Source organism: Rhinopithecus bieti, unplaced genomic scaffold (assembly GCF_001698545.2).
Source record: "Rhinopithecus bieti isolate Rb0 unplaced genomic scaffold, ASM169854v2 scaffold_1014, whole genome shotgun sequence".
Classification (NCBI taxonomy): Eukaryota; Metazoa; Chordata; class Mammalia; order Primates; family Cercopithecidae; genus Rhinopithecus; species Rhinopithecus bieti.
The window spans coordinates 2,432,925-2,459,173 of record NW_016803499.1 but is presented as its reverse complement, the minus strand read 5'-3'; the positions used below and the strand labels follow the sequence as shown (position 1 = coordinate 2,459,173).

The window sequence follows — 26,249 nt, the reverse complement described above, 5'->3', positions numbered from 1 at the left end:
CTCCAGGTATGATGGGCATCCGCACAAATCCATGGGGAACTGAAAATACTGCAAACTGAAAATGCTTTCAATACACCTGACCTCCTGGGCCTCATAGCTTAGCCTAGCCTACCCTACACATGCTCAGAACACTTGCTGAGCACACTCATCTAACACAGAACCTATTTAATAGTGTTGAATTTCTCACGTCATTTACTGAATACTGTACTGAACGTGAACACAGCATGGTGGTTTCTACCAAATGCATATAAGCCTTTGCACCATTGTAAAGTCAAAAAATCATTACGTCAAAACCACTGGGAGTTGGGGACAGTCTATATTTATATGAAGTTTCCAGAAAAGGCGAATTGATAGGGACAGAAAGCTGATTGGTGGCTGCCTGGGCCCGAGGGCAGCAGCAGAGATGAACTGCAGACCAGCACCCAGCAGTAGGGACGGGTGGGGTTGGGTGGCCCAGCCCCATGTTTACTATCATCGAATCTGAATAGTACACTTACAATGAGGGCATTCTGTGGCATGACAATTACACCTCGATAAAGCTGAACAACAAAATAGCTCATTGGCAGCTGAGGGCTGGGGAGGTCGTGAGCTGTGGCTTCAGTGGAGAAGACCAGAAGTGAGGGAGCGAAGTCATTCATATCCCGGGGTAACAAAGAACTGGCCCCAATCTGCCCACCCACACGAGAGGCTGCTTCCCCACTCCGCTTTTCCTGCAAGCAAAGAAGTTTCCAGACCAAATAAGGCTGCAGCTTCTGCTATGCTCCCAGCAGTGACCGCAATTCCTTTTAAGTGCCAGGGTTATAACGTGGGCCTAAAACCTCCCAAAGCAGTGCGGTGCCCATCAGCCCACTCCGGGATCCCTCTGGGAAGCTCCCAAGAAACCAAGGTAAACAGAGCAGGCCTGCCCAAGGCCCGCCCTTGGCCCACTCGGCACAGGGCGGGGACGAGCTGTGTTGGGTGCAACGAAGCCAGGCAGACCTGCACTGGGGGACCCGCGACCTCCACCAGCAGCTGACCGGCGGGCTCGCGGGGCCTGGGCGCTCTCGCCTCTGTCTCTGGTAGGAAAGGCCATTTGCTGAACCCCTTCTATGGGCGGCACGTGCCGTCTCGTTCCTCTCTACTGCTGCTTTGCCAGATGACAAGGAGGGCAGTACATTTATTAGGCGCCAGGCGCCGTGCCCAAGGCCTTGAGTTTGATCATTTCATCTTCACAGCTACCCTGAGACAGGTCGTTACTTTCCCATTTTACAGAGGAGGAAACTGAGGCCCCAAGGCATGCAGCACATCCCAAGTAAACTCAGGAGTGAAGCCCAAGGTGGGCAGGGGCTCCCGCCTGTGCCCACTGCCCTGCCTGGCACCCCCAGAAAGAAGCACATGGCAGGGCTGCCTCAGGTGAGCTGCACAGGCGGAGGTGGGCAGTTCTCCGTGGAAGGGAGTCCTCTACGCTGGGTGGTTCCGGCCTGGGTGGGCTACAGCCTGCAACTACCATCAGCAAGACCATACTCCGCTGGCCAGGGAGACGTTTGGCTTGGGATATTTTTTTCTTTTTTTGGGTTACCCTGTCCAGGCCAAACTGTAGGGTACTTTTCAAACAACCAGCTACAAATATTTTCCTAACAAGGTCTCTGGGATGAGAAATGGAAACTTTTCGTTTTGCAACCTTGGGTTCTGGCATTTAAACAACGCATCACCAAGGGCTGTGGTGGTCAGCGGTGGAGGGGAGAAGGCTCCATGTAGGGGGCTGGGGGGCACAGCCAGGGAGACCACGAACCCAGACCCAGGCCCTGCAAAGGCGTGATACTGCACACTTCATTTCTTCCATTTCTCAGCACAGCTGGCGCGGCAGCAACTGTTCCCGTCCCACTTCACAGATGATAAACAGGCTCAGCGAGGGGAGGCGACTTGCTGAGACCACACCTCAGGGGATGGTGGTGCTGGCTGGCGTTCAGACTCAGGTCCCTCCGATTCCAGAGGCTTCCACCCCGCACCCACCCCACCCACTGCTGGCGCTGGCTGCCTTCCTCTACGTCAAGCTCCTCCTGGTGGGACGGTCCACAGAACACCTGGATAAAGGTACAGGGCTTGGATTCCAATCCTGCCTTCTCTAACGAGTGGGGCAACACTAATTCCGCACTGCCTCCATGCTGGGAGGGGTATACCCGATAAGATATACAGATGTGTGGGCATGACTGGGTCAGCAAAGATTCTTTGGCAGCAAGTGACAAAAACCCAAGGCAGATTTCTTCAGTTAAAAACGGGGATTTACTAGCTCAGGACACCAGGAAGAATGGGGTGGAGGTCAGGCACAGCTACATCCAGGTGATCTAACACTGTCATCAGGTCACTCTTCCACCCCTATTTTTGGGTCTGTTTCTCTTTGGCCTCCTTCTCACCTGCAGACAGGCAACCTAGGAGGCAGGGAATGCGGCTGTCGGCTGTCTCCCACAGAAGAGCCAACATCTTTCGGCATCCGTGCCAACCCCGGGGCAGGACTCTGATCAGCTATTTGGGATCTGGGAAGTCAGGGAGTTTACGCAGGCACCCCCAACCCCGACCCCCGCCCCCACAGGAAGAACACCTGTTCCCGTGTGCTGTGTCCACCGAGAGATACTTCCAATGATGCCCTCATACCCCGTAAGCATCATTACACGCACACCTCCCACAGCCACGGGTCCTCTAGGAGCATGAGAACGGCAGCCTCCTGTGCGCGGTGCTCAGCCCGCTTGCAGGGGCGGCACTCTACGCTTACGGAAGCAACCGGATGAACTCTACCGCACTTGATACAAAATGCAGCAGGGTCCTGGTCCCCTTCCCAACAATTCAGTCCAAAAGCCACTTGACGGGAGCAGGCAAGGCAGGCGTCCAGGACAGGGGGGAGGAGGAGGGGCCCTAGTGGCCCAGGGTGGGGCGTCAGCCCGGGTAGGAGGGGGAGAGTGGCCCAGGACCAGCAAGAACAGGGCAGTTGAAGCATGCAGGCCTGGCTTGAGGACACACTAGCCGAATGCACTGCGTAAGTGGCCTCTGGGGGACAGTCACCCTAGGTGCAGGTTGGGGAAGCTCAACCTCACCCAGAACCATCGGGGACATAAAAGGACATGAATGGGATTTAAGGAGAGAGGAGCCTGCACTGGGAGAGTCTGCCGCAGGGAGGTCCGAGGGAGACGGGGCTTGAGACGCGGTAGGGAGGGCACAGCAGCTGAGCAAAACAGGCAAAGGGTGCACCCATTAGACCCGCAGCAGACACACTGGGACAGTGCACAACATTTTCATTTAATTTTTAAATAATTTATATCCCTCTGAAACAAAACTCTGAGGCTAAGGTACATCGTCTGAGGTTCTCTTAAATAGAAGAGTTGGTACAGGGCACCAGGGAAGGCCGGGAGGCTCTGGATCCGTAAGTGCTGATGGTGCTGAGGCTATGGGACAGCCAGCTCACCTGGTCCCCATGGTGAGGCGCAGCAAGGAGGGGCTGGCACAGGCCAGGTGCCCTTATAAGCCAGAGAGGTGCACAGGCCAGAAAGAGGTGCCCCCCAGACTCACAGGAGCCCTGTGGTGAGGGGGCAGGGGAACGCTGCAATCACCAGCGAACGGCGGACAGAAGGAAAGTGGCCCCAGCCTCTGGCTGCACAGGGACGTGCAAGCCAAACACTGCTTCCTGCTCCCCGCCTGAGCGCCATTTGCAGAGTCTTATTTCCTGTTTCCTCTCAGCACCCTCATCCTAATGGGCTGAACTGGCAAGTCCCAGGCATTGGAGGAGTGACTTCAATAGTTTGAGGCCCTGGATATTCTCCAAGGGACTGGAACCTTCCCCAGGATCCAGATGCTGGGATGTGGGTTCTGACGGGGAGTGAGGGGAAGGGATGGGAAGTGAGGAGAAGGGATGGGGAGTGAGGGAAGGGACGTGCAATTCCGGAGCCCCACCTGCATGAGCACTGTTGTCCCCCAGGTGCTTTTCTCCACATTTTGACATTGGAAAAGTTCATCCCGGGGTCCAAAAACCCAAGCTTCCCCCACAGGCCCCTCCGCTCCTCCTCCCTGGTGTAGGCAGAGCATGGTCTGGTGGCGCCCTGGGCTGGCATGGAGAGAGCTCCATGGGGCCTGCGAGGATGTGGCCGGTCACGTCCCCCTCTCCTTCCTCCGGCTGGTCCTCTGGTTGCTGAGCTCGCTCAGCTTCTTATCCAGCCTCCTCTGCAGCTGGGCCCTCTTGGCTGGGTCCAGGGATCTGTCCTTGGTCCCGCTGCCAGCATAGAGGATCCCTTCCCGGCTGATTCTCTGCCGGGCATGGGCGCGAGCCCTCTCACCACAGCCATGGATCTGGGGAGGACACAAGAATCAGCGCTGAGCTCACCGGGGCAAGGAGACAGACCCTACAGCTCTGCCCATCAAAGAGGTGGGGGGCCACAGGCGCCCCAACAGAGAAGACGACTCCTCCTGCCATGTCAATCCTTCACCCTGCAGGCTGCTTGGTGGGAGAGCAGCGGGGTGGTCTGTACCCTGGTGTGGCGGGAGCTCCCGAGTGTGCACACAGGAAATGGCACCACCCTGACTGACCACACAGTCCCTGCAGCCACTTCCCACTGCCTCCCAGCCTCTGCCTACCTAATCCACACTGTAGCCAAGACCAGTGACATCACAGCCCTGCTGACACCCTCCAGGGTACCCCACTGCCTTCAGATCAGGCCTGACGCCTCCAGGCAGCTTGCCAGGCCTTGCCCAGCTGCGACTCCAGCCATCCTGCCTTATACTCTACTCCCAACTCCCTGACTGTGCCTGAGGCCTTATGCATGTTCTAAGGGTGGACAGCCTGCCTGCCCACCTGCCATTGGCCCTGTTCTCCCCAGCCCAGATCCCACCTTCTGGACCACAGGTCTCAGCCCCAGTGTCACTTCCTCCAGGAAGCCCACCCTGACTGCTGCATCTGGGTGGGTGTCCCTGCTGCCACCTTGGTCCTGGGTTTCCCTCCTTGGAGCACTCAATACCTGGTACTGTATATTGGTCTCTTACTCAGACCCCCCACCAGGCCCAGCATCCTCCAGGGGAGAGACAAGGCTGGTTCAGACCTCAGCTTCCCACAGGAGCCCACACCTGGTCCCAGGGGTTCTCATCGACCCAGGCTCAGAATGAACGACACAGCAGCCAGGCCACGGCCAGCTCAGACCACGGGCTGGAGGCTCTGCCTCCCACCTCCCCTATGCCAAACAGACCAGATTAGGCCACTGACAGAACCCAGGGACACTGGGACAAAATTCCCTCTGCCCAGAATTCCCACTAACATGGCTGCAGCTCAGCAAATAAGGCATTTTGTTTGCTTATGCCCTGATGTGCTCAAAACAGATCATGAGTCAGTGTCTGATTTCTGTTTCCGAAGGTATCTGGAGCTCGTTAATGAGCTAATTGTTCCAACTGGAACAGGTCTGCCCAGGGTCTGCTTCCTGGAGACACACCCCACCACCCCTCCCCACTGTCTGATCCCAGGAGGGGAGGTCGACATACCTCGGGCAGGTGGTGGCTGAGGCAGTAGCGGCGGCTGCAGAGCTGGCAGAACTGGCCCAGGGCTGTGACGCTGGCTGTGCACTTGGTAAAGCCACAGGTGTTATCAGCCTTAATGGCAGCAGAAACCAGGGCCTCAAAGTCCTCCTCCGTGGGCAGATCTATGGACGGATGTCCTGAAGAAGACCCGTGTCACTCAGGCAAACGGAAAGACAACAATGCCACACCTGGCCCCTCATTTAAGGTTTCAAAAGCAATTCATGGCTGAGCACAGTGGCTCACACCTGTAACCCCAGCATTTTGGGAGGCCGAGGTAGGAGGACTGCTTGAGGCCAGGAGTTCAAAACCAGCCTGGGCAACATAGTGACATAGTGAGACCCTGTCTCTATTAATTCCAAAAAAAAATTAAAAAGCAGCTCACGTGTCTTCCTTCTGCTACCCTGTGGGTGCCTGGGGGCAAGGGTGGCATCAGTCCTGTCCTCTAGCACAAAGCGCGGTATACAGTAGCTGCTCAGGAAGGGTGTGGAGTGAATTCCTCTGGAGCCCCAGGCCCTGGGAGGCCCCTTTCAAAGCCATGCCTGTGCTGGTGGAGCTTCGCTTCAGGAATTCAATGAATCAATGCGAGCTGGAACTCCTGCATGGTCTTGCTGAGGAAAATGGCGGCAGCAGGAGTTCCCCAAGACCGACCAGGTCTACAAGCTCTGCCAGCGTCTGCCTGGCCAACTCCCAGTGCGTGCCTGGCCAGCTCCTGTGGGGTGGGCACCATGCAGGATGCGGCAAACGGAGCAGAGCCCACCCAGGGACTCCGCACGGCCAATGGGCGAGAATGGTTTTGCGCTCAGCCAGCTCCTGTGGTTCTGAGCATTTTGCCCAGGACGACTTCCAGGCAAAGTGCACCCCGTCGCTGTGCAAGACCCCCACCCTCCAGGACCACCCGTGGCACGGGAGCCTGTGACTGCTCCGTTCCTGAGGGGCTCCAGGGAGCCGTCCACGTCTGCTCTTCCAGGCCCCACCCGCTGCCGTAAACATGCTCTGAGCGCTGCCTACTTGCCGAGACCCACACAGGCTCTGGGACAAGAAGGTGCCTGTGACCCGATCGCTGACCTAGGGGAGCCCAGACGGACCTGGGAGTGGCATGACTGAAAATAAAGCTAAAATGACACAGGCGTGGTGCCACCCGGAGGAAGCCCTTCCCTCTGCTGATGGTGGCAGGCGGGTTCCAAGGGGGGCCAGCACCCCAGTGAGGCGACACTGCCCCATGTTCTTGTTAGTTGACTTACCTTTGCTTTCTTTTTTCTTTTTCTTTTCTGGAAGTTTCTGCTGCCCCTTGTTGGCGGGCTGCCCCTGCGCACTCCTGACCCTCTGCAGTCTCAGATCAGGCTGGTCTGGGCCACGCTGCTCTCTGGGAGGCTGCTCCGTCCGCGCAGGGCTAGGGGGCACTGGCTGGAGAGGGGCTGGGCCACCGGTCCCTGCTGGGGGTCCCGGGGCTGCTGGGGGTCGCAGGGCCGGCGGGGCCCTCTTGCTCACGGTGATGAACCTCCTCTTCCCTTCCCCGGAACTGTCGTGCCTCAGCCCGTGCTCCTCGGCTATTTGGTGGACCCGCAGCCTGTCGTGGGAATTGAGGGAAGGTGGAAACTCCAACTGCGTCTTATCACTGGCCATGAACTCCGCGATCATGGCCCGGAAGTGGTCCACGCCGTCTTGGCTCTCCACTCCCTCCAGGTTGCCTCCGTTGAGGCTGGGCTGAGATGGGGCTTCAGCGGCCAGAGACTTTCCGGCCGGCTTCTTCCGGCCCTGTCTGGCAGCTGCTGCAGACTCCCGGCCTCCCTCCTGCCGCTGGCTTCCAGTCCTGGTGGACGTAGCAGGGCCCTGGGGCTTTGTGGCAGCATGGCTGGGACCCTGGGAGCTCTCATGGGAATAGTTTTCTGGGACAATATCATCAAGATACTCAAAGGCTGTGCGTACTTCCCCATGCCGTGTGAAATACTCCACCAGGGTCTTCAAAAATGCATGATTGTTGACAGTACGGGAGTCACAGATGACCGCCACATGGCGCCGGGCGCGGGTGACGGCCACATTGATCCTCCGGTCCTCAGCAAGAAAACCAACTTCACCTACAAAAGGCCAGAGGGGAGTGAAAAGCAGGTTTCAGACGAAGAAACAGAGTCAGGCTCCTATGCCCTTATCAGTAACCACCACCAAAAGTGTGGTCCCCTGCACGTGGCCCACCATCCACACAGCTGCCCGGCCACGCATGGCACCGTGATACCACACCTCCCCTGGCATCTGGCTGCCACAGCTGACTGAGTGGGGCTCTGGGGAACCCGACTGGGTTCTGTCACTCCTTTCCTTCCGTCTAAGCCCAGCCTCAGGGACTGCCTGGAGTGTGGCTGCAGGTGGCACCCGGGAGAAAGCACAAGAAACCTTCCAGGACCTTCTCCTTTTTCCCCCATAGCTTCTAGGCAGGCCTCATCTGCTGTCTGCCTTCTGAGAACGTCTCACAAAGCCCATTCACTAAACCTGCTTCTGGGAACAACTCTCATCCTGAACGGAAAGCCCACAAACCACAGCAGCACAGAGCCCACAGCCATGACCACTACACCCCGCGGCGCTGTGCACAGAGGCTAAAGGCCAGCTCTGGGCTGGAGGGGCTCCACCTCCTCAGCAGGGTGAACCGGCCATTCCCAGTCCACCCCGCGCCCCCAGCTGCCACCCCAGCCACCTGCTCCCTGACAGCACACTCGGGCCTCTGAGCCTCCGCAGACTCTCTTGCCTATGTTTTGCCTGATGTGAGCTTACTGAGGACAGAAGCTGCACCATAAGTACACTGCCAGAAACAGTGTGGCACCCAGCAGACACCTAATATGCCCCTGAATTAATAAATTCACTTCTGTGCTGTCCCCAAAGGACTCTGGCGAGGGCTCCATACCTTTCCTGTTGGACCTGACGAAGGACAGTATCACGGCCTCCTTCTCTCGGCCTTGGAAGCCATCGACGGACTTGATTTCAAGCTCGGGGTGCTTGTGCGCGAGGCTCTGTCTGAGCAGGTCCACCTGAAACACCAGCCAGGCTGTGGCTTTCTCACCCCCATGCCAGCTCGGCAAGACCCTGCGCTTCAGCTCAGCAGAGGGACTCGTGCTGCCAAACAGCCAGGACCTGGGAAGGGGAGCCTGCAGGAGCCTGATGGGGAAAAGCTTCCCGTCCGCCCTCCTCATGGGCACGCATGCATGCCAACACGACACCCTGTCCCTGGCATTTTATCATTTCTTTCGGCTCATGATAGCCGCCAGCCTCAGACAGTGCTATGTGTGATGCCCGCACACCAGGAAGGGGTGATGGCCACTTCCACAGACCCTCCCCATACTCCAGCAGGTACGTTTTTCCTACCAGATGAGACACGCATGGGAACACGACCTGAGCCAGACCAACAAGGTTCAAGGCTGAGGCCCCTGTGGGAAATGCCAGAAAAGGACAGGCTGTTCTGCCAGGGCTGCCTGTGGAAGGGCTGTGTCAGCCTGAGGCTGCTGGGGTCACCCAGGAAATCTGGCCAGAACATAAGCCAGTGCAGAAGGCTGGGGCACTGGGCAGGGCAGGGCAGCTGGGGCAGGGTGGGGTGGGGCAGCTGGGGCAGGGTGGGGCGGGGCGGGCAGACAAACAGGCAGAACGGTCCCTGACGACATCATGTGGGCCCTGGATCCAGTCACAATAAGGTCAGCCCTACCCCTGAACCTTTCAGTCACCACAGCCAACAAATCACCCTTTTTCTTTCAGCCTCTAGGTTGTGTGAGCCCCAGCTGCTCTGCAGAGGGACAAAAGGAGCCCCTCGCACCTGGAGGTTGTATGGTGAGACCACGGCAATGTCACGGGCTGGAACACCAGCGTCCACCAGAGCCTGGATGTGCAAACTGACGAGGCGGACTTCGCCTGGAGGGAAAGAAAAAACGGTCGAGGCAGCACAAGGTCGCCCCGAGCGGGCATCCATCACCAACACATGTTTTGGGCACGTTTCTGTCTATCATGGCCAGCTGATCCTCCACTGTGCCTCAGGTGGCTTCCTGGGAGCTAAACATCTGTGTCCCAGGGCCCCAGGACCAGCCATGCCCAGCTAACTTGAATTTCACATCAGCAGAGAAGGCCTTCTGACTCCTATGGCTGTGCATCCTGTTCAGCGTGCAACTGGGGAGATGTTGGTGTCAGCTGAACAATGCCAGTTCCCATGGCCAGACCAGCCAGGCAGAGCTGGGCCACCATTCAGGAGAAGGCCATGAAATGCTGCCAGGCCCATCTCACCCAGCAGCGGGCTGCTCACCCTGGAGAACACAAAGCTGCTCAGCCTCTTGGTGTGTGGGGCTCTAAACCTTCCACCGCCATCAACAACTGCTCTCAGCTCCTCCCGGAATTAGGCAATTAAAATGCCTTTAATTTTTAAAGAGCTCGAGGAATTTTTAAACAAAAAAGCTGGCCGTCTGCAAGCAAGCTCACCAGGGTTCCCTTTCGACTGTTCGTCCTCTTCCTCCAGCTCAAACAGCCCGCAGCCGGCGGTGTCCACCAGGAGCAGGGGCACACCTGTCTCTTCTGTGGCAGCCACGCCTGGAAGGTCCCTGGCACACAGGTAGAGAGGGAGCAGCACATCAACGGGGCCACAGCGCAGCACTGAGGCCCCACCCAACAGAACCGACCCCTCCCAGGGGAAAAGGCTTAGGCGGGGGAGGACAATGAGCACATCAGGACATCAGATGGGAGCCAGCGGGCCTGACCCAGCTCCAGGGCAAGGCCACCTTCTCTTCCAAAAAGCTAGCCTCAGGGTCGACTTTCATGCAGAAAGCTTCACTTTAGCTTGCTGTGTAGAAACAGGTGACGCAGAGGATTACCCAGGGCTAAAGGATGGGGCGGGGGATGGGGCCGAGCTACTCACCTCAGCAGGTGCCCCGCCACAGAAGGGTGGGCCGTGAGCTGCCCGAGGTACATGGTGTCAGAGGCCCAGCGCATGATGGCCTGGTGCATGCGGTACTGCACCGTCAGCGTCCGCACCGCCCTCGCGCCATACTCCTCGGCCAGGCGCTCCATCAGGCTGAGTGACAGTCCAGCCAGCGCAGCCCTGCGCCCAGGAGGGAGAAACGGGGAAGGCAGGCCTGAGCCCCAGAGTCCAGGTGTGAACCACAGCAAGTGAGGCGGACAGGCCCCAAACCTCAGGACCCAACTCTCCCCTGGGTTCCAACCCAGAAGTCACCAAGGGGCGGGGTTGGCTGAATCACGGCCCCGAAGGCACCCGCATCCGATCGCCAAGGCCTGGGAATGTCCTTATAGGACAACAGGGACGCTGCAGCTGAGATGAAGTTAAGGATCCTGGGATGGGGAGGCAACCCTGGACGACCCGGGTGATAACCCAAGGGTCTTAGAAGAGGGGCATAGGAGGGTCAGAGTCAGAGAAGGCCACTGAGGGGAGAGATTTGAGGACGCAACACTGCTGGCTTCATAGACAGAGGAAAGGGCGACAAGTCAAGCAATGGCCTCTAGGAGCTGGAAAAGACCAGGAAACGGGTTTTCCCCTGGACCCTCCAGAAGCAGCAACCCCCCCCCGCCCCCCGCACCTCGATTTTAACCCGGGGAGACTGATTGTGGACATCTGACCCCCAGACTGACGTTTCTGGAGGTCAGAAAATCTGTTGCTGTCAGCCACTAAGCTTGTGGTCATTTGTCACAGCCACAGTAGGGAACGCACACACTCCAGCATGCTCCAGCTGTCGGCAGTCCACTCCCAGCAGGGACGGCTGCAGCGGCTGAGTACTGCCCAGGCGCCAGGCACTGCTGGGTGCGCCAGATGGGGATTCACTCCCTTCCTCCTTGTAACAACCTCATGAGGTGGCTGCTGTTATGACTCCCATGTTACACGTAAGAAGGGTGAGACAGAGAGGGAGGCCGCCAGCCCACAGCTGCCCCACTAGTGAGCTGCAGAGCCAGGACCTGCCCGGGCCGCCTGGTGCCAGAGCCCACCCTCTGCACCACTACAGCTCACCAACCCACCAAAACCCTGGGGCAGTGCCACCTCCACTTCAGAGACCTTCCCTCTGGAAACTTACAAAACCTCTGTGATTAACCTATTTTTAATTCCAACAAAGTGAGAACAGGACGCGATCATCAGTACCAACTGCAAACCCAAAACCCCCAGCACAACGCCACCCAACATGTTCCCCAAAACCATCCTACTCTCTCCAGGGAACGCCACCCAACATCTTCCCCAAAACCGTCCTACTCTCTCCAGGGAACGCCACCCAACGTCTTCCCCCCAAACCATCTTACTCTCACCAGGCACACAACGGGGTCCCTGCCCAAGGGCACAGTTCCAAACTTCCTCCACCCAAAGGCTTTCCCGAGGACAAAGACCTCCTTTAAGGACATCTCGAGAACCTCTCCTTGGAAGAAGCCACTGAATAAGCGTCCTCCCACGCCTGTCCTCCCTGCTCCTAGGGAGGTTCTGATGGCAGTGGCTGTTGCCATCATGCTGGCGCAGCAGGGAATCCTGGCTGTGGCTGCACACTCCATGGAGCCAGTGGGAGCCCCACCCCTTCTGAGTTAGAGAGGTCACTGCAGCCCAGAAAGCCCAGACCCAGGCCTCCTGCTCCAGGAGGGCGGGGCTACAGCCACCCAAACTGCAGCTGTGGATCTGAGCCTTCTCGTGCTCTTAGGGGAGCTGGGAACAGGCAGGATCTGCCCTCCCGGGTGCAGCTGCAGCTGCCAGACCGGTGGCTGCAGACCTGGGCTTCCTGCTCCACGAAGCAGGCAGGAGCCGGGAACAAGCGGGAGCCTGGCCTCTTCTGAGGTGGTGGGGCGGGAGCTCCTGGGTGCAGCTGTAGGTGCCCTCCCACTCTGCAGCCCGTACTCTCAGGTGCCCCAGGAAGGACAACCCCCCCACCATCCTTGAAGGCTCATGGGTGTCTGTTTCCACTGCCTGGCCTCTCTCGGCTCCCAGCACCCACTCTGATCTCAGAGTGGGATTGTGGCCAAGTCCCAGGGCCATGAATGGCAGCAGGAGGCAGACAAGAGTCCTGGGTGGAAGAGGACGGTGGAAGGCCAGGGAGGGCCTGGGGGCTGAGCTGCCAGTCCTGTGGACCAGAGTGAGAACTCATGGTGCCTCTTCCAGGCCCGCCCACGGCCACCTGAGGACCAATTGGCATGTACTTCCTTCCCTCTGAGGTCCATAAAAGCCCTGGGCTCAGTCAGAGAAGGCGAGAGGACGGTCAGAGGACAGAGAGGGCAGACAGACAACAACAGGGCACAGAGGAGCAGAGACCTGCAGAGTGTCGGAATGACTTGCCTGCAGACAAGAGCCACCCTCTCCAGGGCTCCCTCTCTGCTGACAGCTGAACACTGGACAGGATGACCTGCCTACAGAGAGGAGTGGGCAGCTCTGAGCTGTTCTGACACTAAATAAAACTCTTCTTCACCCTTCCCTTGTCTGCATACCTCATTCTTCCTGGATGCAGGACATTAACTACGGCAAAGGTGCTGCGGCCACAGGTTTCTAGCCAGAAAAATCGACACCCAGAGATCCTGTAACATTTCCACTCTAGATCCCCACGTGTCTCCCGTCAGGACAATCTTTCAGAGCACCTTTCCCCAGCACTCCCCTTTCTTCCACCATCTTTATTTCCAACATCTTCCTCCCAAAGCTCACTCTCGAGTAGTATTTTTGACACCTCTCTCTACATATCCACCAACTCTTGGGCCGCCCACTCCCCTTTATGAGATTCTACTCGACAGGCTTTCTTGCACATCTTTTTCTGGTCCTCAGAAAACAGTGAAAGTTCTGAGTTCATAGCTTCTACACACCCACAGCGAAATAGAGAAGTGCTTCAAAAGGCAACAGAAATCAGAAGAAACCAATCTTCCCCCAGTGGAAGTAAGGGCCAGGATGCAGGAGTCTTGAAGCGTTTCGTTCCTCAGGGACAACTTTCTGAACAGGGGCTTGTCCAAAGACAGCCCATGTGCCAGGGCCTGTTCACAGGCCTCGTGTAAGGGCAGTCAAGGGATACCATGCAGAGGGTTCATCTGGAGGGAGGGCACGCCCACCACACCCAGGCGGGAGTGGCCCAGGCAGAGGGGCCAGCGAGGCCTGTGTGGCTGGAGCAGTGAGCGCAGGGTAGTATGGGGAGAGGTGAGAGGGGGCCAGGGGTGGGCAGCACTTTCTCCACCAGGACAGCCTGGGCCAGGCCACTGCATCAGGCCTCGGGTGTCTCCACAGGGCAGAATCACGGTTTGCTGTGTCTCTGCCCTGGATGCCCTCCATCCAGGGATGTGTCTACAGATTGAAGACGACAGAACCTAAGAACCCACATCCATCCAGAGGCCAGTTAGCCCGGCCCACAGCTCTCACGGCACTCTACCATCAAACGTGCCTGGTTCGAGGGGATACTCAACTCAACAAGCAGGGATGGAGCACCAGGAACGTGCCAGGCCCTGTGTCCAGTTCTGAGGCTACAAAGATGAAGGTGATGCGACCCCACCCTCAGGGAGCACATGACCTCACAGATCTGACGTCCAGATGAATGAATGCTGTAAGACGGGGTAGGAGCTGTGCCGAGCAACACGCCAAGGAGGCACCGCAGGGGCTCCTGGTGAGCCTGGAAGGACTGCATCAAGGGGTGGGGAGCCGGGGCAGAGACAGGCATGTGCAGCAAAGGGGTCTTACTTGTGAGAGACTATGGTGGGGGGCAGTTGCTTGTGATCGCCTGCCAGGATGCACTTTCTGGCCTTCAGCAGGGGGATCCAGCAGCTCGCCTCAAGGGCCTGGGCACACTCGTCAATGACCACCACGTCGAAGTGGTTCTCGGGCAGCAACTTCAGGGGGCCGTCGGCAGACGCACCTGGTGGAAACAGGGAGCCGGGAGTCTCCAGGGGCAAGGCTGCTTCCCAACAGCTGCAGCCACACCAGAGGAGACACCACCAAGCCGGAGTTTCATCGAGGTTTCATCGAGGCTTGTATTACAACTGTGTGGGATACATTTGTATCTTGTAATAAAAACTTGGCCAAGACATTTTAGAACTCATGGTTCCAGCTCACCTGTGTTTTAAACAGTGGGTCCTCTGACCACAGGCCCTTCTGACCTTCAATCGGCAAAATTAATCACCCCTTCAGGGCTGCGACCCCAAGCCCAAGGGATGCTGTCTGAGTTCTAAATATTGTAACTCAATTATTTTCTAAATTTAGAACCTAATTCTCCTCAAAGGTGACTTTCTTGGACATACAGAACAATCAACTGCTGGCCACTCACCCAGAGAAAAGCCTCCATGCATTTGGCAACACAAATCCACTGTGGCAGCTTTTCCTTCCTGGGACGTGGAGCAGCAGGGTGCAGAGTTCAGCCTGTGAGCAAGACTCGGGCCCCATGCCATCTCCAGCAAACAGTGTGGGGCCTTAGGCGAGCCTCCCACCCCTAAGCCTGTTTCCTCATCCACAAACATGGACAACGGCTGCATGTCATGCGACTGCACCGCAAAGGACAACACATATAAAGTGCCCAGCACGAGAAGGCAGGTTTCCATAAACGTGATCGATGTTAGTTCCCACCTTTTCTGTCTTCCATCTGAGTGAATTATGCTAATGATATGTACATAATGCCATGATGAAGACAGACACTGAGAAATTTCTCAAGATTGACTCTCCAGATACGGCTAGCAAAAGCACCCACAGAGGAGACAGAACTTGACTGGGCTTTGGATAATTAGAGACGTGTTTAGGTCACAGATATGACTTCACAGTACAGAGAGACACCAGACTTCGTGACGGAGAAGCACTTCCAGGAATTTACTCTAGCTCCCCAACAAGCAGGAAGGAACAGAAAGGTCACACAGGCCACAAGCTGACCTTGTGGGGTTCTGGGGGTGCCTCCTGATTTCCAGCAAGTGCTGTCCTTGAAGCCAGAGAAGGATGTCAGCAAAGAGATTCTCACAAGCTCTGAGAATTCTCTCCTCCACAAAAGCAACACGACATCGGCAAATGGTCAGAATCAACTTTCTCAGAACTCTGGAAACTCGCCAAAGGCTTGCAGCAATCAGGGAAATGTTCATTCCAGAAAAGCGTTTGAATCCCCGTCAGCACGGGAGCTCCATGGCACTGAAACCTGCCCTATTCCCAGCCATCCCTCCCCATCCTATGGCAGCCTTGAAACCCTCAGCCTGAAGTCAGGGTGAAAATCAGCACCTGGCAGCCCCAGGAGTGCAGAATAGGGTTGGCATTCTTGCAAATCCCCACTCCCAAAACTGTGCTTATCTCATCTGTCTGGGAATCCTCTGGTAGACCACACTCAAAAGACTTTACCTGAGCTCATGTGATGCAAACAGCCTTTTCCCTGGTGGTGTTTGTCAAAAACAATCAGAGGTAACTGTTGAACATCACAGTTTTCTAAGAAAGGAAATAATGGTTGGAGCAAATGATAGGATAACCAAACAAAGTTTTAAGCTGGGGAATGAGATATCCTCAGGGGGCTTTGAAAAGCTCCAACATATTCCTGGGAATCTAGAAGACCACACACATGCACAGGGCTCAGGAAAGACCTCAGGAGGCCCTCAGCTCTCACCTATGGCTCAGCTCAAGGGACTGCACAAACAGGAAGTGAAAGCTGAGAATCACAAAGAGCCTGGCTCTGTGGTGAGAGTATGCTCAAGCACACACACAGAGCCACTCGGCAAAGACTGGGGCATTTATGGCTCCAGGAGTTCAGGGGGATTTCTGTCTAATCACTAGCTGGTCACTAAGCTATATTAGATTTTAGTGGCCACAAAAGACAAAAAATACAGATTTTACAGAATTAATCCAGAAAAGTTGCTAAACAAACAACAAGTGGCAATAACAACAAACCCTGGGGTGGGAAGAGAACCTGATTTCCAGAGTTGTCACACTCTATTATTTAAAATGATTCATTTTCAACAAAAAACTACAAGGCACGTAGAGAGTCATCAAAATATGGCCAATATACAGGGGAAAAAAGGCAGTCAACAGATACTTGAGGCCAGGAGTGGTGGCTTATGCCTATAATCCCAGCACTTTGGGAGGCAGAGGTTGGTGGATTACCTGAGTCAGGAGTCTGAGACCTGCTTGGCCAACATGGTGACCCCATCTCTACTAAAAATACAAAAATTAGCCAGGCGTGGTAGCAGACGCCTGTAATCCCAGCTACTCGGGAGGCTAAGGCAGGAGAATCACTTGAACCCAGGAGACAGAGGTTGCAGCAGGCCGAGATCACACTATGGCACTCCAGCCTGAGCGACAGAGTGAGACTCCATCTCCAAAAAATTAAATAAATAAATACACCGGATACTTGAGAAAGCCCAGATGCTGATCTTACTAGACAAAGACTTGAAATATCAGCAATTCTAAGTATGTCCAAACAGCAAAAGGGAACCAAGTCTAAAGAAATAAAGTATGAGAATACTGTCTCACCAAATAAGAAAACATCAATAAAGAGACAGAAATAATTTTTTAAGAAGTACCACACAGAGGCCGGTATGGTGGCTCATGCCTGTAATCCCAGCACTTTGGGAGGCTGAGGTGGGCAGATCATGAGGTCAAGAGATAGAGACCATCTTGGCCAACATGGTGAAACCCCATCTCACTAAAAATATAAAAATTAGCTGGGCGTGGTGGCACACGCCTGTAGACCCAGCTACTCAGGAGGCTGAGGCAGGAGAACTGTTTGAACCTGGGAGGCAGAGGTTGCAGTGGGCTGAGATCACGCCACTGCACTCCAGTCTGGTGACAGAGTGAGACTCCATCTCAAAAAAAAAAAAAAAAAAGTACCACACAGAAATTCTGGAGTTGAAAAGTATAACTGAAATTCACTAGAAGGATTCCACAGGACAGAACGATCAGCAAACATGAAGAGAGATCCATTGAGAAGATCCAGCCTGAAGATCAGAAAAAAAAAAAAAATGGAGGAAAATGAACAGAGCTTCAGAGACCTGTGGGGCACTATCAAGTGAATCAATGGATTCATAATGGGAGTTCTAGATGGAGGGGACAGTAGAATAAGGGCAGAAAGAATACCTGAAAAAATGATGGCTGAAAACTCCCCAAATTTGATGAAAAACATGAATCTAAACATCCAAGAAGCTCCACAAACTCCACGTAATTTACTCACAGAGATCCACACCTAACACATCGTAATCACCCCCTCAAAAGACAAAAGACAACACTTGAAAGCAGCAATAGAGTAGCAACCTGTCACATATAAGGAGACCCCAATGAGAGCAATAGCTGCTTTCCCATCAGAGACTGTGCAGGCAGTGGAATGACACGTTCAAAGGGCTGAAAAAACTGTCAACCAAGAATTCTATACCCAGCAAGACTATCCTTCAAAAATGAAGGAGAAACTAAGACATGTCCAGATAAAGATGAGCTTAGAGAATCTGCCACAGCAAACCTGCCCTTCAAGAAACACCAAAGCGAGTCCTTTGGAGATAGTAACTCAAATCTACATGAAGAAATAAAGGGTACTATATATAAATAAACTATACATGGGTAAATATAAAAGACCCCATAAATGTATTTTCTGCTTGTGACTCTTTTTCTCCTGTCTGATTTAAAATACAACTGGATAAAGCAATAACTATAAAGCCAATTAGAACCTAGCCAGGTGTGGTGGCTCACTCCTGTAATCCCAGCACTTTGGGAGGCCAAGGTGGGCAGATCATTGGAGGTCAGAAGTTCGAGACCAGCCTGGCCAACATAGTGAAATCCTGTCTCTACAAAAAAATACTAAAAAAAAAAAAATTAGCTGGGCATGATGGCATGCGCCTGCAATTCCAGCTTCTCAGGAGGCTGAGGCACAAGAATCACCTGAAACCGAGAGGCAGAAGCTGCAGTGAACCAAGATTGTGCCACTGCTCTCCAGCCTGGGTAACAGAGTGAGACGCTGTCTCAAAAAAAAAAAAAAGAATCTGGACTCTGTTCCTTAGAGCAGTCCACCAGCTGAGAGGTTGCAGCAAACAGACTCTAAGGCAGGGATATGCAATCTTTTGGCTTCCCAGGGCCATATTAAAAGAAGAAGAATTATCTCGGGCTACACATAAAATATGCTAACATTAACACTAGCTGATGAGTTTAAAAAAAAAATATATCACACACACACAAATCTCATAATGTTTTAAGAAAGTTTACAAATTTGTGTTGGGCCACATTCAAAGTATCCTGGGCTGCATGTGGCCTGCAGGCCTTCGGCTGGACAAGCTTGCTTTAAGGTACGCCCCAGGATCCTGGCTACTGATATTCACATCTTGCATAATCCCTTCCCCTCGAGTATGGGTGGGGCCTGGGACTTGCTTCTAATCCACAGAATAGGGCAAAGGTGATGAGATGTGGCATCCTTGATAACCTTACATTAAGACGATAATCCACTGTGCTAGGAGACTGTGTCTCTTGCTGGCTTTTAGGAAGCTAGCAGCCACGCTGGCAAGGCCTACGGGGCAGGCAGCTAGGAGCGGCCTCCAGCCAACACCCAGCAAGAACCCATAGGGAACTGAACGCTGCCAACAACCACATGAGCCTGAAGGTGGATCCTTTCCAGGCAAGTTTCAGATGAGACTGCAGCCCCCACTGACACCTGGATCGCAGCCTCATGAGAGTCTGAGGAGAGCACCTTGTTCAGCCGGGCCTGGGCTCTCCGCCCAGAAAAACTGTAGAATAATAAACATGGGTTGTTTTCAGTTGCTACCTTTGTGGTACTATTAGCACACAGGAACAACCCAGAGGTCTCACAAACACATGCCTAAACCCCAAAAGGGCAGCTGACAAGATTCCCACAACAGTCACAAGGTGCGCGGCTCTGTAACAGGAGTGCTCCCACCCAGCTACGAGAGAGTGTGTGTCCTCCACCTCTGCCCTAGATGGAAGAGCAGGGACTGCATTTACTCTACCATCTCAAATAACACCCACCCGGCCACCTATTTAAAATTTTTTTTAAATAACCGAAACCACACCCCTCAGGACACTAGACAACAGGTAACAAAGAAAAGTAACCCCTGACTAACGACAGACAAAGGAGGTGAGCCCTGGAGTTGCCCCCGTTTTCTGCCTTGAGTTTCCAGGAGAGAGTACAGAGAAGGGGCAGCCAGGTGGAACCTAGAAGGCTCCCTGAGTTGAGAAGACAAGGCTGAGAATCTGTGGAGACCAACGCAGGCAGAGTTTCCAGGACAAAATGCCAAAGAGACTTCTACACAGAGAGAAAAAACCCTAGAGAGCTGCAGACAGACTCCCTTGGGCATTGTGATTAGCACATGCTTACAAGAAAACTACTCCAAGCCCGGGAAAAATACCATCCAAAACAATGAGAGAAAAGTGCCCAGTGCTCACACAAGGCTGGGAATAGTTAGTACCTAATACCATTCGTCAAACTCGAAAATCTCATGATGCAGGGTGCACTGGGGAGAAAGCTCAAAGGGTCTTACCTAGGTACAGGGGAATATTAACCCTGGACTAAGCACTGATCCAGACCCTAACACATCTCAAAAGTTAAAACTCAAAAGGATTAAACTGTTTACAAGTAAATTTACTGCTTCCTAAAACCAAGCGCAAGAATATTATAGGAGACTGGGCATGGTGGCTCACACCAATCCCAGCACTTTGGGAGGCCAAAGCAGGCAGATCACTTGAGGTCAGGAGTTTGAGACCAGCCTGGCCAACATGGTGAAACCTCACCTCTACTAAAAACACAAAAATTAGCCAAGCATGGCAGTGCGTGCCTGTAGTCAGAGCTACTCTAGAGACTGCAGTGAGCCAGGATTGCACCACTGCACTCCAGCCTGGGTGACAGAGCAAGACACTCTCAAAAAAAAAAAAAAAAAAAAAATCTTAGCAATCCAAAAATATTCAATACTCAGCATGCAACAACATAAAATCCCCAGTGTCCGGTATCCAAACAAACACTAGCAGGCCGGCAAAAAGGTAGGAAAGCACAACCACTCGAGGGGAACAGTTCACTGAAAGAGACCAAAAATGACACAGGTGATAGAAATGATAGTCTAGAACATTCAAAAGAGTTATTAGAGTTGTATTCCAAATGTTAAAAAATTAAGTGAAAACATCAAAGATATAAAAAGACTCAAATCTTATTTCTGGATGTCAGATGAAAGTTACACTGGATGGGACAGATGTTAGATTAGGCATGAAAGAAGGAAACGAGTGAACTGAGACACACAGTAATAAGCAGGTATAGAGGTTCAGCTGTGCAAGATAAATTCTACAGATCCGCTGCACAACATGATGCCTGTAGTTAACAATATTACGTTGTATACTTAAACATTTCAGAGGGTAGATCTCATGTTGTGTTCTCACCACAATTTTAAAAAACATGAGGCCGGGCACAGTGGCTCATGCCTGTAATCCTACTACTCTAGGAGGCCGAGGCAGGCGGATCATGAGGTCAGGAGTTTGAGACCAGCCTGGCCAATATGGTGAAACCCCGTCTCTACTAAAAATACAAAAATTAGCCAGGTATGGTGGCAGGCGCCTGTAATCCCAGCTACTCGGGAGGCTGAGAGGCAGGAGAATCACTTGAATCTGGGAGGCGGAGGTTGCAGTGAGCCAAGATAGCACCACTGCACTCCAGCCTGGGTAACAGAGTGAGACTCTGCCTCAAAAAACAAAAAAACAAAAAACAAAAAACCAACCAACCATGAAGCAAACAGCACCAGGGCAAATTGTAGTCAAATTGCTTAAAACCAGTGAAAAAGAAAGCATCATTTTCTTTTTTTTTTTTTTGAGACGGAGTCTGGCTCTGTCATCCAGGCTGGAGTGCAGTGGTGCAATCTGAGCTCACTGCAATCTCCACCTCCAGNAAATTTGAATTTCAGATAAAATTTTTTTTTTTTTTGGTAGACATGGAGTTTCATCATGTTGGCCAGGCTGGTTTCAAACTCCTGGATTCAAGTTATCTGCTCACCTTGGCCTCCCAAAGTGCTGGGATTACAAGCTTCCTGTAAGTACTTTTTTCTTTTTTTAAACACAAGTATATCCAAATATTGCATGGGTCATAGTGATACTAAAAAGTTACATATTGTTCACCTGAAATTATGTACTTATTTTTTGAGACAGAGTCCGGCGCAGTCACCCAGGTTGGAGTGCAGTGGTGCAATCTGAGCTCACTGCAATCTCCACCTCCAGGTTCAAGCGATTCTCCTACCTCAGCATCTGGGATTACAGGCACCCGCCACCACAGCTGGTTAATTTTTTTTATACTTTTAGTAGAGACAGGGTTTCACCATGTGGGCCAGGCCGGTCTTGGACTCCTGACCTCAGGTGATCCACCCACCTTGGCCTCCCAAAGTGCTGAGATTACAGGTGTGAGCCACCGCACCCGGCCGAAAAAAATCTTAAATGCAGACAGAAGAAAAAAGACACATTATACACAAAGGCACAAAGATAAGGATGACAGATTTCTCTTCAGAAATACTCAGGCAGATGACAGTGGACGACATCTTTAAAATAGTGCAAGGAAAAGTGTTAATCTAGAATTCTCACCCAGCAAAAATATCTTTCAAAACTGCAGGTGAAATCAAGCTATTTTCAGACATATAAAAGCTGTTAGACTTCATCACCGGCTGACCCACACTACAAGAAATGACCATGGACGCCTTTCAGGTGGAAGGAAAATGATACCACATGGAAATACACCACCTAAACCAAAAGAAAACAAAGCACCAAAAGTGGTAACCACATGGGCAAATACACAAGACACTTTTCTTATTATTTAAATCTCTTTAAAGATAACTCACCATTAAAACAAGTATTATAAGGTTTAGAATATACGTATAAGAAAAACAAATGACAAAAGCATAAATGCTAACAGGAGAGAAAGGTTAGCTTGCAATCATAAAGCCCTATACTCTTTGTGAAGTGGCATATGAATAGACCATGATGATTTAAAGACACATACTGTAAGGCCTAAAATAACTACTAAAAGAATCAAATAAACATATATAGCTAACAAGCCAACAAAAACAAAAATAGGCCAGGCATGACGGTTCACGCCTATAATCCCAGCACCAAGGTGGCCAAGGTGGGAGGAGTCCAGGAGTCCGGAGTCCAGGAGTCCGGAGTCCAGGAGTCCGGAGTCCAGGAGTCCGAGACTAGCCTGGGCAACATAGCAAGAACTTGTTGCTACAAATCATCTTTTAAAAATAAATAAATAAATAAAAATAAAATCCTAAGAAATCTTTAATTATGGGGCATAATGAGAACTTATGTAAAAAAAAAAAAAGAAATGTTCAATTAATTAATTAAAAGAAAGCAGAAGAGGAGGAAAATGTAACAAAGAACAAACAGCAGGCACTGTCAACTGGGTAATAAAGCAAGGCCCACCTATATATTACCTACAGAGAAAGCAGATCAACAACTGAATATGTCTAGAAATTTCCCAACTATTTGGAAACTATATAACATTTCTAAAAAACCAAAAGGCAAATTAGATAGCATTTTGAAATGAATGCAATATAACATATCAGAATTTGTGGGATGCCACAAAAGCAGTACTTAGGGAGACATTTATGGAGCTAAATGCTCGTATCAGAAAAAAAGAAAGGTCTCAAATCAATGATCTCAGCTTCTACATTAGGAAGCAAGAAAAAGAACAAGCCCAAGCAAACAGAAAACAATAAAGATTAACGTGGAAATAAATGAAACAGAAAAACAACAGAGAAAAAGCAAAAGCTGGTTCTTTGGGAAGATCAATTAAAACCTCCAGCCAGGCCGGACGGGGTGGGTCACCCCTATAATCCCAGCACTTTAGGAGGCTGAGGCAGGGGAATCCCTTGAGCCCAGGAGTTTGAGACCAGCCTGGGCAACATAGTGAGACCCTGTCTCTTTTTTAGTTTTGCTTTGTTTTTTTGGTTTTGGGGTTTTTATTTTTTTGAGGTGGAGTCTCGCTCTCCACCCAGGCTGGAGTGCAGTGGCGCGATCTTGGTTCACTGCAACCTCCGCCTCTAGGATTCCAGTGATTCTCCTATCTCAGCCTCCAGAGTAGCTGGAATTACAGGTGCATACCACAACTCCTGGCTAATTTTTGTATTTTTAGTAGAGACGGGGTTTTGCCACGTTGGCCAGGCAGGTCTCAAACTCCTGACCTCAGGTGATCCACCCACGTTGGCATCCCAAAGCGCTGGGATTACAGGTGTGAGCCACTGCACCTGGCAGAGATCTTGTCTCTTAAAATACATATATATGTATATATAAAATCTAAATTAAAAAAAAAAAAACCTCCAGCCACAAGAGCAGGAAAAAAAAGAACACACAAACCAGTATCAGGAGTAACACAGGTTATATCATGACAGATTCTGCAGATAGTAAAAGAATAAGGGCATATTAGGAACCACTTCATGCCTCTAAATTCAACAATTTAGATGAAATGGACAAACTTCTTGAAAGCTACAAGCTCATGGAAGAAGAGAACCTGAACAGCCCTTTACCTATTGAAGAAGTTGAATTTGTAGTTCAAAACCTCTCTATGAAGACAATTCCAGGTGCGGAGGGCTTCACTAGTGAACTCTACCCAACTTTTAAGAAAGAAATACCAATTCCAAACAAACTCTTTCGGAAAACAGAAGAGGGAACACACCCCAACTCCTTTTCCGAGGCCACACGGGCAGGATGGAGACGCCCCCTCACCTGTGTTTGTTGCAAGGACCACGTTTGCCGAAGTGAGGCTCTCGAGTATAGCTGCTTCTTCCCTCCCCTTCAGTTCTTTTCTTAACAGCTTAACTTCATTTCGAAAATTACTTTTTTCTCTCTTATCCTGGGTCTTTTGTTTTCACCTATAAAGAAAAACAAAGAAGATACACTTACTTCAATCCAACTTTGTACTTCTTCAACTCTATTAATGAAGTGCTTCTATTTACATCATTTGGTCTAGTTCAATAAGCTCCTTAAAAAACACTCAGAAATCTTCCTTGAAAAAGACACAGATACACGCACACAACTAAGCACCTTACATCCTTACTTGCCTTGAAGTCACAGTAAGGGACATTTTAAGTCCTGGAAAGAGACCACGTTTTTAACTCCGAGGAGACCAGAAATTGGACCAGCCCTGCCCTGCACAGAGGCATTTGATCCTGGGGAAGAAACAGTGCCTGCCTACCTCAGGATTTGGGTTGTAGGAGCTTACGAATGGAAGAGCTTCACATATCATTCCTTTTTTTTTTTTTGAGACGGAGTCTCGCTCTGTCGCCCGGGCTGGAGTGCAGTGGCCGGATCTCAGCTCACTGCAAGCTCCGCCTCCTGGGTTCACACCCTTCTCCTGCCTCAGCCTCCCAAGTAGCTGGGACTACAGGCGCCCGCCACCTCCCCCGGGGAGTTTTTTGTATTTTTTAGTAGAGATGGGGTTTCACCGTGTTAGCCAGGATGGTCGTGATCTCCTGACCTCGTGATCACCCGTCTCGGCCTCCCAAAGTGCTGGGATTACAGGCTTAAGCCACCGCGCCCGGCCCTTCACATATTATTCTACATTTTCAAGAGATTAAAAAAATTTTCAACCCATAATCAAAACCTCACTTTAATATCTCAAAAGATGGAACTGGCTGGACGTGGTGGCTCATGCCTGTAATCCCAGCATTTTGGGAGGCTGAGGCAGGCGGATCACGAGGTCAGGAGATCGAGACCATCCTGGTTAACATAGCGAAACCCCGTCTCTACTAAAATACAAAAAATTAGCCAGGCATGGTGGTGCATGCCTGTAGTCCCAGCTACTCGGGAGGCTGAGGCAGGAAAATTGCTTGAACTCAGGAGGCGGAAGTTGCAGTGAGCCGAGATCATGCCACTGCACTCCAGCCTGGGTGACAGAGCAAGATTCTGTCTTAAAAAAAAAAAAAGTAACCTTTCTTTATTTGTGATTTCTACTTTAGGGGATGGAATTTTAGCAGGGGTGATAGAAGGTGTTTTATTGTGCATAATTTACAGAGAAAGAAAATCCCCAAAAGCACCAATTTCATCAGGAAATGAAATCACCTACATTTGTGATGAGCAAACAACATCACACATATTCCTCCGCCATCTCAAACCTGCGTGACATGCATCTATCCTTCCTCCACCTCCCAGTAGGTGGCCCATCCCCACGCTGCCACCCAGGCAGCCTCGACGCCACAGGCCCATAGCAAACACTGGCTCCCAGGACCCTCCCTGCTGCCGCCACTCCTCTGAGGGTAGGACACTGAGGGGTGCAGGTGCCAACCGTGAGCACACAGGACAGGACATGAGCACAGACATTAGTGCAAAGACTGGCTCCCAGCACCCTCCCTGCTGCCATCACTCCTCCAGGGCTAGGATACTGAGGGGTGCAGGTGCTGACAGTGAGCACACAGGACAAGAAGTGAGCACAGACATTAGTGCAAAGACTGGCTCCCGGCAGCCTGCCTGCTGCCATCACTCCTCCGGGGCTAGGATATCGAGGGGTGCAGGTGCTGACAGTGAGCACACAGGACAGGACATGAGCACAGATACTACAGCAAAGTGTACACGGGAGAACCAAAGAGCTTAGAAGTGTTGGGCTGGGAGGAAAAGGCCCTCTCAAACGGAATGAACCCGCCACCGCCCTACTTCTCCAGTCGACTGGCATCCTCTCTCACAAGGAGAAGGTGAAAGGTGAAATGGACGGAAAGCACTAGGAGGATGCCAGTTTTTTCAATGTTTATTTTCAAGCTATGTTTCTCCCATTGCCACTACTAGAAAGATAACAGGACCAGACAGAAAGACACCCAGGAAAATGTTTGCTTGTTTT

At 52.1% G+C, this 26,249-nt stretch overlaps 1 protein-coding gene and 1 long non-coding RNA gene across 3 annotated transcripts in view; one reads left to right on the top strand and one right to left on the bottom strand.

Moving 5' to 3' along the window:
• The first annotated feature begins 899 nt into the window (after positions 1-899).
• Positions 900-9,352, top strand: LOC108538637 (uncharacterized). 2 transcript variants are annotated; one of them, XR_001888145.1, is made up of 4 exons: positions 900-1,058; positions 1,252-1,392; positions 1,835-2,073; positions 9,262-9,352. It is a non-coding gene; the product is annotated as an uncharacterized LOC108538637 (long non-coding RNA). The 2 variants fall into 2 exon arrangements; XR_001888144.1 differs by lacking the exon at positions 1,252-1,392 and having other exon boundaries at positions 906-1,058; positions 1,830-2,073.
• Positions 3,252-26,249, bottom strand: part of IGHMBP2 (immunoglobulin mu DNA binding protein 2) — a 39,807-nt gene continuing 16,809 nt past the window's right edge. Inside the window, exons 7-16 of the mRNA XM_017886813.1 lie at positions 24,334-24,348; positions 24,146-24,278; positions 14,180-14,354; positions 10,406-10,588; positions 9,973-10,091; positions 9,320-9,414; positions 8,420-8,543; positions 6,771-7,604; positions 5,494-5,666; positions 3,252-4,314 (exon numbers count right to left, since the gene is read on the bottom strand). Of these exons, the coding sequence (XP_017742302.1) occupies positions 4,117-4,314; positions 5,494-5,666; positions 6,771-7,604; positions 8,420-8,543; positions 9,320-9,414; positions 9,973-10,091; positions 10,406-10,588; positions 14,180-14,354; positions 24,146-24,278; positions 24,334-24,348 (2,049 nt within the window). The 3' untranslated portion in view covers positions 3,252-4,116. The remainder of the gene's footprint in view (positions 4,315-5,493; positions 5,667-6,770; positions 7,605-8,419; positions 8,544-9,319; positions 9,415-9,972; positions 10,092-10,405; positions 10,589-14,179; positions 14,355-24,145; positions 24,279-24,333; positions 24,349-26,249) is intronic.